General features: G+C 39.9%; 1 protein-coding gene across 1 annotated transcript; it reads right to left on the bottom strand.

The window, feature by feature from the left end:
• Positions 1–3,576: 3,576 nt before the first annotated feature.
• LOC116246068 (cytokinin dehydrogenase 9-like) lies at positions 3,577–10,208 on the bottom strand. Its single transcript, XM_031617756.2, has 5 exons — positions 9,494–10,208; positions 7,854–7,981; positions 7,084–7,344; positions 5,694–5,956; positions 3,577–3,998 (listed from the first exon to the last, which is right to left on the bottom strand). The coding sequence occupies exons 1-5, from the start codon at positions 10,131–10,133 to the stop codon at positions 3,677–3,679; spliced, it is 1,614 nt and encodes a 537-aa protein (XP_031473616.1). The 5' UTR covers positions 10,134–10,208; the 3' UTR covers positions 3,577–3,676.
• Positions 10,209–17,263: the final 7,055 nt, after the last annotated feature.

The raw sequence follows: 17,263 nt of genomic DNA, 5'->3' as shown, positions 1-17,263 counted from the left end.
ATTACTTTTACAATTGTCAGAGCATATCCGGTAAGGTTTTCATTTTCAATACACGAAGTTTGTTGCGAAAGATTTGACGGGATCCAAATCCAGGTCTGACACCGTCGCCTCATAGGTGGGACAGGATCTTGGGAGTAACTTGTGGAGAAACCAACTTTTGAAGTATGGACAGTACCGCATGTTTCAGATTTCTGATTCACTGACGACCCACTGAGTCTGAGCTTTGAAAATCACTCGTTAATTCCAATACCAACAATCAGGCCGGTCGCAAATTAAAAGGATCTGTTTTAATTAATGGCTTCGCTATTTTCTATTCTACTGGATTGATTGCTAGCCTTTTCATGAAAGTTTTCAGAAATAAAACCAAAGACTTGGTGATGCAACAAATGGACATAAACCTTCGATGCATCTAAAGCACATCCAAGTTTTGGGCTATCAACCGAATCTACCATTTCATCGATTAAGCATACTGCAATGAGATTAAATATACAATACCCTCAATTGCCAACAAATTTGATCTCCATTATTCTATATTGGTCTCTTTAGTTATATTCATTCATATCAATACATGGTTAACTATACCCAAATCAGGCAGGTTCTTCTTTTATTAATATAAAAAACTGCCAGGTGATGTTTTCTTTTTTTGTTAATAATGCCAAAAAATTATCGACGAGAGAGTGCAAATGTATATTAAAAAAATCATGTCATTTTTTAGAGGGTAAAATGGTTGAACATATTAATTAACAGTAGACTTGAAAAATTAAACTTGCAAATCTTTTGTTACATACAGAAAAGAAAAGTTAGGATGTCTTTTTAACAATCTGTACTTCAAAATTTCCTTCTCATAATGACGAAAACTGTTTTTCGGCTAGCTGCTGGTTTCACCTGTTATATCTACAGTCACCTCCTAAATTATTTCACCGTCTTCCTAATTTATGACATTATGTATGCCGTGCAATAAACTTGCCATGTGGGTGACCAATAATGTAACTCCCTACCGTATATGCTGAGAAAATTGACCTTTATTGCTTGAAGGACTCCACTCACTTGGCAAACCCAATTGGTGAAAGCTATCAAGTTGATGGGATGCTACAAGTTTGAAACAGGTGTCCAATTTGAGGATAAGTTTCAATAAACTGCCGCATTTTAATTGACAATTAGTTTTCTTCTAAAAAAAAAGTAAACTGTAATAGACCATAAACGCATCCTTATTTGGTACATAGATTAGATCTGTTAAGACCAAAAAGCTTACAGCTATTGAGTTCTAGCAGTGTAGAAAAATCTGATCTCTGCAGCAAAAAAGCAGTTGATCAACACGAAGATCCCATGCATCTAGTAACTTCTATGATCATGAAAGTTTTGAGGGATTATCATATCAGTGAGGATTGTGCAGGTCCTCAATTTCATGCACCCATTTCAACCATGTTTCTGTATCTCTAAGTGTGTGCACCATCGTATAGTTGCAAGCCCACGGAAAGAGAGAAAGATCATAGTGGCTCTCTTACTCTCAAGATCAACATTCTTTAATACTATTAGAATAACATCTTCCAAGATAGTTCTGAATCTCAACACACTTTCCAACCCAACTAACAGTGAAAAAGAGAGAGAAAGAGAGGTGCATGTTTGTTTTTTATTTCATTTAATTTATTGTTTGTACGCTGTTCAAGTTTTTCCGAAGCGACTTAAGCTCCGAAAGTTAGGCCTTTGCCAACTTCCGGTCTGCCACCATCTTGGTTGCAAATATTTGGCGTTTTACGCATTTTATACAATATAAAATCTCTCTCTCTCTGTTTGAGTTGACTTGACTCGAACCCAACAACTGGAGCCCACGCCCACTGGTGTGATGAATCATCATAGATTACCGCACCCACATGATTGCTCGCCATTTGTCCGTTTCTCTGCTTTGAACTCGAACTCGCCTTTTGCCTTGCCGTGTTTGTAGCACCTCTTGTCTTTTTGTTGTTTAATTTCAAGAACGTGACAAGCGAGCCCATTTTAACTTTTAAGACCTTCAAGCTGTCCAATGAGGTTTAGAGTTTCGAATATTTTTTATGCACCAAGCCTCAGCTTGCAAATAAAAATAAATTTCAAGCATATCAAACAAAACTTGGAGCAGAAGCGAGCCCATGTTATGACCTTCAAGTTAAAGAGGTAGAGGAATCCATTGGTAGTTCTAGTGTTTCGTAAACTTAGCCTAATATTTACAACAGAAGCATTATATATTTCATATTTCATGAATATTTAATAGTTCTAGTGTTTCATGAACCTATCTTATTATTTTTGATGCATGCCTTCTACCAAACCTCAACTTGCAAACAAAAATAAATTTCAAGGATATCAAAACAAAATTTGGAGCAAAATACTTCTGTGGCAGTTGCCCAAATAATCTGACAAGATTTCTTTGTTTAGTTATGGGTTTCACCCCAACATTTGCATATTTATATAAAAGGTGCCCCTCAAGCTTTGCTTATTTATCTGCGGTGTCGTGTCCCTCAATCATAATAATTTTACTATAAATGGTTTAAGTTTGTTTTAGTGCCCCTCGACCAAACATGTTTAGCTAACTCCGCAGATCATCATCCAGGTTTAATTTGCACAATCACAAAAAAAAAACCATGAGGGTATCATTGCTCCAACAGATAGAAAGTGTAAATGATGTGGACTCGGGTCAGATCCATCAGATTCGACCTAGTCGCTTCATCCTTAATTGGGTTGCCGTTCCAACATAGATTTTGGGAACCAAATCCAAATCAGACAGGGTAAGATACAACTAATTGATCGTTTGTACCATTTTGATCAGATCGGACACACCCATTCAATTTTGATCGCCTAAATCATACACTGAGTCCAAGGGTTTAGACACATTTTCTCTTACCGAATTCATTTTTTTTATCTGCTTGGTCGGTTTGATTTTGGATCTTACCAATACATTCAGAAAAAATTTTAGTTGAAAACTGGATATAAAATTTAATGGGTTGTTCCTCTAGTAACTACGAAACCCTCTGACGCTTTCTTTTTTATGTCACAAAAGACTTAGATTGTGGTAACTAACAGTAAAAACTTTTTGCAATTTAACCAAGAGGAAAAAGTAAAACTTGTAAGGATCGCCTGGGAAACTGGGAAGTATGATTACGTAATTCTTGCGTCAATCTTTCACGGTACTAAAAGTTTCCGCTTGGTCTACGTGGGGAATATTATCGCGTGCATCCATTATTTGCTTGAGGTACTGCTGTATTCTGTTGGTTGGTACTTTACTGAACAAAGAGCACATATATAAAACACCCGTTCGTTACTCTTTGGTCCCATTGGATCGATCGGCATATTTTCTGACTTTCACATCTTATCATAAGATTTTCAAAGGCTAATATATAGCTAACGGTGACATGATATTATCTGTAAAGAACTCCTTTTTACCACAGTGAGATCCTTTGTAGAACTTACATCACATGCATGAAACCTAACTTCGAACGTGAGATTCCTGGAGGAAGAAATTCACATATCTCTCTCTCTCTCTCTCTCTCTCTCTCTGTGTGTGTGTGTGTGTGTGTTTGTAAATTGTTCTGAAGAAATGAGTAGTTGGAAGAAGCTTTGATTTTCATTAATTTTATGTACACATGTAAGACAAACGCTTCCTATCATCAGAAATGAAGCTAAAAATTATAAAATAACAGCATGATCATGAGAAGGGCTTTGCCTTCTGGAAAATTCTCTGTCCCGGACCAAGGATGGCCAGAGGGTCGTAGGTCATCTTTCTCTGAGCAAACTGCTTCCACTTCTCACCGAAGTGAGCCTTCCACTCGGACTGCACCTCATAGTGAGGGAGATACTGCTTCATCCCCACGCCAGATTTCTTACAGAACCTCAGCACCCTTCTGTTCAGGGACTGGATGTTCTTCACACTGTTAGGCGCTTCGGGAGATGTCGAAGCAGAATACAGGAAGGCCACCAAGTAGAAGACGTCCTCTTCCGGAGTAACTGCTGATGTTCTACCGTCCCATCTGCAGGTAATTAGAGAGACATGTATATGTAAGTGACGTTCACCAACTCCCATCAAGTCCCCGCGCCGAGCCCATCCTTAGACCAGGCTAGGTCTTGGCCTCTTAGCACTTGTGGGTCTAGGCTTAGCCCCAGGGTGCAAGTTTTTCTTAGACAGAGCGTTCAGAAGTCCACATCAACAAGTGGGCATCATGTGATGCTCCAGCTGATTTGTTGCCAATATATATTGTTATAAAATACTAATATCATCACGATATATGCATTTTTTTTTTATTTTTTGTCTGTTTGTGTTATGGAAGAACAGTGGAAATGAAAGTGAAGAGAAAACATGAGACGGGTTTGTGTCCCTCGATCAATTATTCATTCAAAATGCTGACTACTTTTTCGATCCACACACTCACTTGAATGAGTTGTGACTCGTTCTTATTGGAGGCAGCAATACTGGCAGGCCCACAATGCAGTCAGGCCCAGCCATGCACCCACTAGTGCAAGTCGGCACATCAAGTGGGTCTTTTTTGTAGTCCTCCTTTTGACTGCCCCATTAGCTTTTCTTCGTCATTTGGGCATCACCTTTTCCATTGCTGCTTGGTGGAATATGTGGGCCTGTTGCATGGGGATCATGGTTTCTCCTACCATGTGTTCTTGAGTTGGGTAATATCATCCAACAAGCGTTCTAAACAGTGGACAGCAGCCTATTATGAGTCCAAAGTCTTCAAAAGGTAGTCATAAATTTTCCTACTTTTCTTAAGCCCTTAATATTTTGGATACCATCCATCGGTCCAATTGTGGGCGTCCATGTAATCCCACCAGTGTCACTGTTTCTTCTCCTTGAAGTTTAGCCATTTGTCACATGCTTGAAGAGGAAGGCCTGTTTTTTGCACACGTGTTTCGCATACGTGGTCACGCATAAATGCATGTGTCATGCGCTTGCATCTACACATGTATACATGTATGTGTGTGTGTGAATGCACGCATATAGTCACTCAATATAAGATGCAAAATTGTGAACCCACTTCGCTCACTTTTGAGCTACAAAGCCAAGGGAACATGTGTCACATACTGATGAGCCAACTGACTCAGAATATTTGGGTTATTGGCAGTGGGGTATGATGTTAAGTCGCATACAAGCAAGAAGATCTTAGAAAAGCATAGAAGGTTTGACCTGGGTCAACAGAACTTTTGACTGGTTCATAGTTAGTTTGGCTTTGTTGGCAGGTGAAGTGTTTGATTTTTGATGCTGTTAGGTAAGTGGAGATCCCACATTCCATGGCCAATCACTCAAGGTAGTCAACTAGCCTGAGTTGGTGCCGAGAGCCACCATTTGAAGCTCAATTTTTATTAAGAAAACTGTTTACTTGTTTGGGAGCATGAAAACCACGAAATGTCTTGCCAGAGGCTGTTTGGTATAGGGACACTTTGTAAGTGCTCTATTTGATGCATCTAATTCAAAAGATTGGACAGATTCATGAAAAAGTGGAGTGTTACATGAATCTACCTCAATCTACAAGCAGATTCATATCATAGGACACATACAAAATATCCCTATTACCAAATGACTCGTATTTTTTATTTCCTACTAAACTAAACACAGTAGAATTTTGAGGACTTCATGGCACCCAAACACAGTTCTATATGTTTCTAGTTGTAAAAAAAAAAAAAAGACAGAGAAAAAGTTGGAACTGGGTACTTAAGTTTACCTGGTCTTGTTGAGTGGATAGATAAGGATGGGCCCGTTACTGCTGTCGGTGATGATTTTGCCAAACACCTCCCTTGCAAAGTGGTGGATTTTGGATCTTGGTATGAACAGATTGAGCCAAGGGTGTGGAACTTCCCACAGGCCCTGGCTTTGAAGTTTCACCTCCGAGGCATGGACTCGATCAAGGAAGTCGACGTACGGCACCTCCGACATGAACACTGTTGAAGGGATGAAGCTCAACTTGGCCATCAACCTGTCAATTTCCTGCAACACCCAACAGGAAGATCATGGTCACTGTTTTGTTACAGATCTCTCTCTCTCTCTCTCGTTCTGGTTTCTTACTGTAATCAATAATTAACAAAGGAGACATGGAAAAGACCACCCATGATCGTATCTAATTGAAACTTATTCGACATAAGTTGCTTGGTTGCTCTTTTGATGCTTGGTGACAGTGACTCTTGACAATGGCACTGGTACAGGTCTAGTCGTCACACTAAGATGACTCCCACTCCATGCCCCCATCACATAAATGCAAGGATGGTATTTGTCATGCCTAACTTTGTTTACCAAATTTGAATTATATTCTAAACAACAACTTCCTTCAAGTGGAAACTCATGTCCCGCATGTCCCAACTTTCCTTAAAACGAAAATTTTTGCCTCAGAATTGTGTCCAGACACAGTTCACATGGGTGTCCTCGTGACATAACACGCGTACAAGCATCCCCAAGATGAAAGGTCCCTCGCTCCTTGATGAGTTGGAAAAGAACAAGAACTAAAATTCCTGAATTATCTAGAAAGAAAAAGATTAGGCATATGGAACCGTTTATTAGAATGCAGAGGCAGTTTCACCAGCTAAAGATAGAAGGTGAACTAACTCCTCTTATTGCCCGGTTCAAGTATGTTCACAGATAAAGCAGCCAATATGCATTTCGTTTTCACGAACAAGCATCACTAGTTACGACGTGGGGTCCGTAGTGGCTTATCTTTCGGTGTGGGGTTTCAGGTTCCTAGAAATTTTCCAAAATATCCAATCATCTCCTGCCAAATCTCGTTTTCGGGACTTAAAACATACCACGTACCAATCTAGAACATGGAAAATATGGGATATCTCTTTGTCACAGCTCCTAGCTTTTTTAACTAGTGTTGACAAACTATTGGTTGAGACATGGAAGATAAAAAGGGAAGCATCTCGCTTATTCCTAGTATGATCAGTTTCACAGATGCATCCAAACCATGGACTCTGTTTCACCTTTATGCTGTTCAAAAACCAACATTTTCTTTTGACCTCCCCAATATTCCTCTATTCTCTCTCTCTCTCTCTCTCTCTCTATATATATATATATATATATATATATATTGTTTGAATTTGGAGTGGGGTTGCCTGTGCTACCTGGTTTACGGAGTCGAGGTCTCCATGGTTGAAGTTCTTGGTCATCTCCAAGCAGAAGAGAGTCTTGCCATGGCTCTCAAAGAGGCTGGCCTGAGCTGGGTCTTTCGGATTGAAGGATGACCTCCAGTTGCTCAGTACGCTCGTCCTGTTTATGATCACGAAGCCCTCAATGTAGTCAAAAGTGTTCTCCTCAGATATCAACATCTCCTGGTCTCTTGTAAATGCTGCAAAGTCTGTGTATAGAACTCTGATCCACTTCACCTGCACAAACACATGGCAATTAACATCAAGCTCCTGCTATTTATATCGCGCACATTCAGGGATAATATGACATCCCCACTTTCCCGTTTGTTGCGTGCGTGTCTCTGTGTGTGTGTGTGTGTGCACGCCTACATGTTTGTGTTTTTACATATTTATACTTATACAGAAAAACAAGACTGCGGGATTTTCTCGAAAACCTGATCTATTTAAAACAATTTATTGATTAAGACAGAAGGATTTTCTGGAAAACATTTCTTTTGGTTGAACAGGGATAGTGGGGAACGCATGGGTCCACTTGAAAAAGAACTCTATGACACGGAAGACCACCGGAATAAAAAAAAAAAACGGGAAAATCATCTCATGCAGTAGCAGAGAAAAAGAAAAACTCAAAACCATAAACATTGTCACAGAACATAAGATGATGCAATGCTTCTTCCCAAGTTGGTGAACACCAATCTCGGTGCTTGAGAGAGAAACACTTGAAATTGATACACAGAGGTCTCTCTTACCAACTGGGGAGCGGGCTCCAGAATGATTCGTGCTCGAGTGATGATTCCGAACTGGCCCAATCCACCTAAAACGCCATGAAATAGGTCTGCATTCTCCTTCTCCGAGCAGATCTTCACCTCTCCTCTTCCTGCACGCAGCAATCGTCAGATTTTATACCATTTACGTCCCCATCGTTTCTCTATCAATTGCCCACAACCTGACCATTTGGTTTAATTCTTCAATTCGCTTTTATGTAACAGCGACATCTCTTTTTTTCTCTCTCTCTCTCTCTACACACACACACACACACACACACACACACACATATATATATATATATATATATATATACACGTAGATTTCAATTATACGAATGCTTCTAAAAATGTGAATTAAAGTATGGGTTGGGTCTCCTTATCAGGAAGTAATTGTCATCTCCATAGGGCCTATCAAGATTTGTCTGAGATTCTTCAACGAGAAGGACGTTCCTAAGATCTGCACCGTCCATTTGGGGGTTAGCCGACCTATAGTTCCCCAAGGGGCCCCAGAAATCGCAGGTGGGCCCTGCAAATCCTTTGTGGGATCAACAGGCCCTAATAGATTAAGCACACCATGCAATAGGTGCAATAAGCTAAATCAAGCTTACTGCTCACTCCCCCATCGCCTTCTTCTTCTTATGTTCTTTTTTCATTAAACAGTCTATACATACATGCACACACATATGTGTATATCACAAATCTCATTTTTCAGGATAGTCTCTCTAAGCATAGATCTGGTGGTATTTTTCAATACTTTGGTTTTCTCAAAATTTTAAGACATTAGTGATTCATATAAGATATGATGTGTACTGGAAAAAGTGCAAGATATAATTATATATTGATATTTTTTAGAAAATCGAACACCATTTTCTGTTACTTATGAATTCTGAAGGTTTTAACGAGTTTTTGGTAGGTTTAGACTTTATAATAAAGCCGTCATTTTTAAACATCTATATTAAAATTTGAGGTCGTGTGATTGCTGGTTGCAGATGTGACCATGCAACAAACGATCACAAACCGAGGAATCAAAAGCTGATTCAAAAAAACTGTGAGCATCAAATCGTGCTTGTTTAATTACATTATATGGATTGGCTTTTGAAAATATTGTGACAAGCATGATCGGCTGCAACCCAACGGCACACTGGGGATAAAAACGCATGATGCTGCTGCCTAGGATCTTGTGTGGTGACTAACCGCTAACCACCAAAGAAATTTTCTTTTATGTGATTGACAAAATTGCCCTTTACCACTAGAATTTTGAAATAAAATAAAAACTCGGCTTTTATTGAAAAAGGAAAAAACAAAAATACTTTTGGCACCCAATTTTTATTTCATGTTTTTCTTTTCATAATTTGTTCAAACTAATACTTTGAAGCGAAGACCTTTTGAGATTCAAAAGCTTTTGTGTGGACGAGTGGAAGAAGATATTCACCCGTCTCAGACTCTCCATTGAGTTGTTTCCTTAGAATTGGAAAAAAAAAAAAAACTCAAATGACCAAATTGCACCTGTCAGTTGACCATGAGAACCTTTTTATGACGAAAATGCCCATCGTGATTGTACCACCAAGAGAGAAATAAGAGAGAGAGAGAGGGCTCAGTTTTCTTCTTCTTTTGAGTTTTACCTGTAACAACCTCCAACTGATGGACATTGCTGATCTGTGGGCCATGGCGGAAGGCTTGGCCGCTAACCCCAGCGTTAGAGAGGGTCCCGCCCACGGTGAGGTAGAGATAATCTGTCCAAGACCTCGGTGCTAGCCCCTGCTTCAGCGTCTCATTCAGAACGTTAATCCAAAGCTCGCCACCGGCGGCCTCCACGAACGCCGACCCACCCTCCCGGACCACACGAATTCCCGGCGACTTCAACGACTCCATATTCACCACGATGCCGCCCGAGGCCTGAGCCTGCCCCTGCAGCGAGTGGCCGTGGCCCCGCGCCGCAATGGTGAGGTTCGACGACTGGCCGAGCTCGAAAACCAGCCGCACCGTCTTGGCGACGTCGGCCACGGATTTCGGGTGGACGACCGCCGACGGCACCGATGTGTGCAGGTGGCCGAAGTCCGTCCCGGCCGCCCGAACATCGTCGAATTCGACGCTGCCATCGATTTCTAAGTCCCTCAGATGGGCGTGGTCGGAGGCGGGTGAGAGGAAGGGCAGAGGAAGGCTTGCTTCCTGGTGGGGTTGGTCTGCGAAGCAAGAAGAGAGGGAGACCATCATGAGAATGGTGAGATGGAGAAGAAGAAACGGGAAGATGGGCGTGAACATTTCCAAGAGGAGAATGAAGGTGGTGTTGTATTTCGTAGTGCAGAAGAGAGTGATGCAGGGGAAAGGGAGGGAGGGGAGCCATATTTAAAGGGAAGAGAGGGTGGGAGAGATGGGGAGAGAAAACAGAGACTAAACGAGTGTGGCGTGCTGAGACGCGTAACTGACATTGGCAGCCTAAGTGGGGAGAGTGAGGTGGAGAAGGGGAATTTTTAGAATAAGAAGGAACCTAACAAATCACACGTTATGCACAAGCTACGGGCTCTTCTGTGAAATCTCAAAAAGTTTGAACGGTCAATCTTAGACTTTATGACTTTGAATCAGTATGAGCACGAACCATTAGTGGTCTCTCATATAATTGAAACTAATACATATATATATATATATATATATATATATATATATATCTGAAATACCCATCATTTTTTTGGCTCTTTACCGAAGCCTACCATGAATTTTTGCTAAACCTTCTTTGCTGCAATGGTGAGAGGCCAGAACCAGTCACTGGACTAATCCTGGGCCCCCCATGCACAGTTCTCTAGTTTGGGGACAGTTCTGCAGCCTGATGAATTAGCAGAGAGAAGCTTACACTCTAAGGAGAAGGACCAAGTGACATGCAGAACCGCAATCCATTTATTGTTGTTTGGCACAGTCATTCTTGTGTTGGACAGTCAGCTTAATTCTTGTGATCAGTTGCAGAGAGTTGGCCATTTATTAACCAGTTAGCTTCCAGCCTCTGTTTCTAGGTTTCCAGGAGGAATTCACGTTGCAACCTTCTTAAACAACTTCCATTTGCACCATTACTAAGACCATAGTTGCTTTGACTAGGATTCAAACACTAAATATTGGAGAAACCATGAACAATCACATTCATCCCCTAAACAACCTCTTGGTATGCAGATCCATCACCATCATACACTATGCAAATAGTGAAGCCCACTGATGGCACCTGCGACATTATCACTGGTGGTCCCACTGGCTGCCGTCGATCTTTATGATAGATGGTGATGATGCAAAAGCACTAGCAGATCGTAATTTTGTGTCACATGTTGTGTTCTCCAGTCCAAGCCTGCATTCAACTTTTTGGACGCCCATACACAGTAAAAATTTGGGATCTACGTTATTAGTGTAATGGCCTAGCTGTTCTTTCTGTAAGGACAACCCTCTTAATAAGCTCTCTTGTCTCTGCATTCATAGCTGTGCCTAGCTGGGTATTGGGTTCAGATTGGCTTTGTGCAGCAAGTGTGTGGAGTCATTAGATCAAATGACGCGAAGATCACAGCAGTTGAGCCTGATAAGTCTACTGGGTCCACCTATCAGGTTGGGAACAAGATCTGACCCACTAGGGAGAAATTTTACCATTAGCTGTTTGGACGTGCTTGGACTGGAAACCTTGAACCCTGGTCTATGCAAACCAGAAGTAAATTGGAAGCAGACTCTGGATAACCATTTTATAAAAGGATCTTTGAAGTGTACAAATTTGAAATTACTCAGTCCTTGTTGACACTGATTTTGTTCATTATTCGGCTTCAGTATATCTAGAGCACAGCAGGAACTCATCAAGGCGAGTTGCAGGTCTAGACCCTGGCAATGCTTCTTTACTTCACACTTGTTGAAAACAGAGGAGATCCTAAAATTAGATCTCAGTTTAAATCCTGCTAAGAATGCCATTAAGATTAATCCAGAACTGACTGTATTCTTGTCAGATGAGAAAGCTAGCAATCCACCCAGTGCCCCATCCTAGGTACAGTATAAATGTAGGTAATTGCACCCATACACACAAAAAAGGACAGCAATAGCTTACAATTTATTGGCTCTTTCTGTAAAATGGTTATAATTTTCTGAAACGACAGAAGAAATACCAATTCATTGGCTACGTAAAATCCTGCAAATTGAAAATCAAATGCAAAAGGACCTATGAACTATCTTGAATGCATCTTCAGGCAACCATCAAGGAGTATTTGGATTCCCCCATTGTTTTGGTTCAAAGTTGTATAAGGCAAGTCAGACCAGGCCTGATCCTTGACCACATATATGTGGTTTGAAATTCTAAAAACCCAAACAAACATGTACAGTTTTTCTTGTCCGAGTAAGCACAGGCCAAAAATACTTCATTATACAACACATACACAACCTTATATTTGTGAAGTTCTTGCAGATGGATATGACTTTTGATGCTTTTTGTAAGTCAATGATATGAGAACATTTGCGAAGAAGAAATTCCATAATATGTCTTTTTTCTGCTATTTGAATATCTGAGAAATATGGTTAATTGTCAAAATAAGGGTGTGACTCCTAATGGGACTGAAATTAGTTCTGCATCTTCAGTTTTTTAATAATGTTAAGGTTGAACTTGAACAAAGAGATCCTTGCTTGAAGACATATACTAAGAAAAAAATATGAGCATGTCTACTGTTTTCTTTTGCAAATGCTCACCTTAGGATCAAAGTACACACGGCTGCATAGGAGCACATGTGAAATTATGTCAAGCTACCGTCTCTTGCTTTCCTTGCTTTCTCTTTCTTCATTCTCCGAGTCGGAATCAATGATGATACATATTAGACCTACTTCATCCAAAAGAGAAGAAGGGTCCATCCATACATGATATTGTAGTTTAGACGCAATTTGATGTTTATGGAAATAACAGCTCGTTAGTTTTTCTGTTAACCACTTGCTTCATATGTTTCAGCTGAATTGACATATAATACTTTTTTATTCCAAATGAGCAATAAGTGAGCATAGGCCTGCATTCTGTTTTAAAGCGGCAAATAATTTGGACTTTTATGTCCTCTTCTTCTCCTCCATGTTTGAAAAATGAACCCCAATGTATGACATCTGCTTTTTTAAACTAAAATTTCTTACAAAGCTTAGGCCTTCCATTGTACTTAACCCTGATTTTTTGCTGATATTTAGAGTTCTGCTGCCACACATTTTGGCTTTGGAGCATACAAAAGAGAAGTCCAGAGTCAAACTTCAGATAAAAATGCAGATGTCCTTGGTTCACCAAGTGACAAAAGTGCTGCATCTTTAGGATAATTTAATAAAACTGTACATCACGTCATGGAGGCAACTTTAATGAGTAATGAGCTGTGATCCTAATTGCAACCAGTCCCTTAGCCATTTTATGTTTCTACATCCGTGGTATATTCCAATCTGTGTTTCTCTCTCTTAATCCTACATGAAATTCCTTTGCTTTTAATAATTCTTACTTCTTAGCAGTTCACCTGTCGAAGATAGTTAGCAGTAGCTCAATAGTGGCCACCCCAAATATTGCTCCAGCTGCCTTTGAAAACGATGGTTCAATTATATCGATTGAAATCCTCCGATAGTGCAAACTATGAAGCTCATAAGCTCATAGATAAGATTAGTTGTTTTTTCCGAACAAGAAGGATTAGGAAGTTCGGCTCATTTTACTAACTGATGCTCGTCAACTTCATCACATATATATGTGATTGATTTTGAATGTGCCCATTGCTGTATAGCCTGTATTCTAAGTGCAATAGTGGAACTAAAGCTCTATTTTAGTCTTTAGATTACTGGCTTATCAAAATATTATCAGTAAAAAGATTATTGTACATAGAAAAGTAAAGATCATGGGGACATGGCATATTGGAAAAAGGATTATGTGTCACATACTATTGCATCCAAAAAAATACACAAAACAAGTTTTCAGCACAGAAAAAATAAAGAGTTCTGAAACCCGCCACAAGCTACAGAAAAACTTTCGAAGATTTTATTCATTTCTTTTTCATGAGTGAGTTCTCTATCATGCTTCTGAGATACCATTTCTCTTTCAATTATATAAACTCAACCTTGCTCCTGTTTTTCAAGAATCTGGTTCTCTCTGTGCCTATATTTGTCATCTTTTCCTTCAAGTTCTAGTATCTCTCAGTTTCAGTTTGTCATTTCATTCTTATTGCTCCATAAGGCTGTTTATTAGGATCTTGTGCACACGTTTAAAGCTGTCAATGAACCCTTTTTTTTTTTTTACCTTGTTGTTAATTTCACACGCACAAAAAAAATAGTGGCAACAGTTGATTATTTCTGGTATCTTTTCATAATACAAATACACCTTGTCCCTCTCCCCTCATTAAACATCAGTGAATGATCGATTAAATATTTTAAACAACAGTGGCAGATTTTATTGATTCTTACCCCCTAAAAAGTAAAGTAGGGAGCAGACTCAAGCTCCGAAAGCCCTTCAAGGTGTGCCCCCCACCATTGCCTGCAGACATCAGAGGTGTAGAGGCCAAAATTGACGGTCCCCCACAATTTTGAAGCCTCTAATCTATAGAACTTTTGTCAACAACACTATAATTTTATTGGCCCCTAAGCTCTAGGAGTCATTACCCTAAAAAGAAGAGGTCAGTTGACAATTGGTCAAGGAAGTGATAATTGCTCAGAGGGCTCTGATATTTCACTGATAGATTAATTGGAAGTTCTTGCCAGGAGGGGTCCTCTTGTCATTTTGGAGAACACACCCAAATCAGAAAGAAACTTGTGCAGTATCTGTGTGCTCTCTTGAAAAGCTTCTCTCAAAACAGCACTTGCCTCTTCACAGCAGTTTTTGGTATGGGATTGGACTATCGCGAGAATCTTCCCATATATGAATTTGGCATAATTTAGTACCACTTTGAGTCATAAAGTTGATAGCACCAGTTGGTTAGGTCTCCATAACCAGTTCTCTTTTTCACAATTATATGCTGTTGTTTTGCTTTAGCAAGGTCAGTTGTTTAGATTTTAGCAAAAATTTGGAACGGTGACTTAAAGTGGTTCAGATTTTCGTATATCCTAAACCAAGTGGGCGCTTGCTTTCCCAAAACTAGGCCTACTAAGTGTTGGAGTGTGGAGCCTGATCCATACTTTATATAATTTTTCAGCTTCGTGGGTTTTGCCCTAATCTCATGGGCACCATTTGGCTTGTACTCTGTAATTTTGCTGTGATAGTGAAAAGCTGCTCTGTGTGGTGGCTGTGGACGTAGGAGAACGTTGTCTTCGAACCACGTAAACCTTTGTGTGTTTTTTCAGTTTCTCTTCTTCTGATTTCTATTCTCTTGGTGCGTTAAACAGAGTGTAAACATAGCCTTGTTCCTAGCACTAAGTGTATATAAAAGAGATCATGGCTTGCAGTGTTGGTTCGGAAAGCACATACAGAACTATCAAACGCAACATTTTGCAATTTGACAGCTCAATCTTGCTGAGAAGAAATTTTCATTTTGTGGCTGGAAGCCAGGTCCTACTTACGCTTAATTCTTTCAGCCTTGACATAGTGCAAGAACAGTTGTCATGACTTATTGATACATTTCATCATATAAATTGCAGTGGCATATCTGGTCCTCAGTAGAGTACAGCAGCACATATGAGAATTCAGCGAAAGCGCAAGAACTTTATTACTATATTGGGGCTACTGCATTCTCATGTAGACAATGTAAAAGAATTGCAAGAAACAAAGAGAAATTCTCTTAATAATGCAACCGCACCCTTAATTCTAGTCTCAACAATCAGTATTCCTAGGAAAGAGAGCCTTAGTTGTAATGCATATGGAAGATAAATCAAGTACCTGATAACACTCCAGAACCTGAACCAGAAATCAATAGAATGGGCTTAAGGAGATCCGGGGTTGCACTAGTTAACCCTACGCTTATGTTCTCATTCTTTATCGCAACGGATTCGATGTTAGCTAATGCTTGGATCCAGTCTATGAATTACCATACTTCTGGTGTCCCTTCCGTTCACACTGCAACATCACAACCGTGTTTCCTTATCCCTTGCCACGAAGAAAGAATACACAAGGTTTCCTTTGGCTTCTTTCATTAGAAGATAGAAAGCTTTGTCTTGGGCAGTGACGAGCCAAACCTGTCGGCCAATGGAGGCCAGAAATGTAAATCGTGAATACTTAATTTGAGAAAGACGAAGACGTTTTTTGGATGTTTTAGAACAGAGGCTCAATTGATTAATGTGCAAGAGGGTATCCATAGTGTGAGAATTGCAGTATGCTCCAATATTTGCTGACGCATCAAAAGCAAACATGCATTAATTTTTAAGTGAAACATTGTCAATGTTACTCCACTTAAAATCTTTAATGGTCCGTAATTCAAACTTTGGCGTCAGATGTCTGCCTGTGAAGTTGAACAATGACCATTCAAAGATTGTAAATTAGGCAACTTAAAGTCATCACCTGCCCAACATCAACTTGAAAGACAAGGTTGGATCTGGGTCACGAGCTACGGATTGAAATCCTAAATGTTTTTGCTCAATTAGGTGGTCAAGCTAGAACTTACAAGGACAGTGCGCTCCAGGATGTGTCCTCAAGGGCAATCTTGAGCTAGCTACCAGCTCAGACTCCAATGGTTTCTTCCACTGTTGCATTGATATTGGAAGCAGTTGGGGTGCTAATCATTCTTATTTTGAAAAAGAAGCACCCAAGTCCAACTGAAATTTCCATGTTGGTGTTGTATCTTCGTAACGATCAAGAAATATCAAGCTTTTTCTTTTTCCATACGTCTTTCAAAAGAATTTATATCTTTCCTTCTGCTTTTTGTATTTCCTCTTACCACTTCAAAGATTGAAAGAAAACAAAGGAGGATGGTACAAGTAATTCCATTCCAATCCAGATTTCAGATGCACTGAGATCTTCCACAAGAACGAGGCTTTGAAAGCCTGGTCGCTATCTTAAAAAGACTGTACAGAGGTCTTCAAAGTAGGCTTCGTGGCTGTCAGAGCTGCTTTTGAGGGAATACGATCTCTCCATGATTCCTCAGATCATTCAACCATTTGTCAATTATAGGGCTCAGGCTTTGGTGCCTACCGGCTGTTTCGCAAAATTTATTGCAGGCAGAAAGTGCTGCCCTTGAGCTACTTAATAATTTCATTGCCAATAATTGACAAGGGCAGACCGAGGGGGAGAAAGAAATTTTTTTAGGAGGAAGGCGGTTGCTTAATGGAGAATCTTGCTGTAGCGTGCAAGGCACTATTATGCCATTCCATATTAGTCAAATTCTTTTGTAGGGCGGCACATGTCAACCATGTGGCAGATGATCACGTTTACATGGACACATGTCTTAATCGATGATATATATATATATATATATATATATAACTCGACGGATTTCAGACTGCATCGAATAATGTGT

Source organism: Nymphaea colorata, chromosome 1 (assembly GCF_008831285.2).
Source record: "Nymphaea colorata isolate Beijing-Zhang1983 chromosome 1, ASM883128v2, whole genome shotgun sequence".
Lineage (NCBI taxonomy): Eukaryota > Viridiplantae > Streptophyta > Magnoliopsida > Nymphaeales > Nymphaeaceae > Nymphaea > Nymphaea colorata.
Note: the sequence above shows the minus strand (reverse complement) of the source record. Positions and strands in the feature narration are given on the sequence as shown.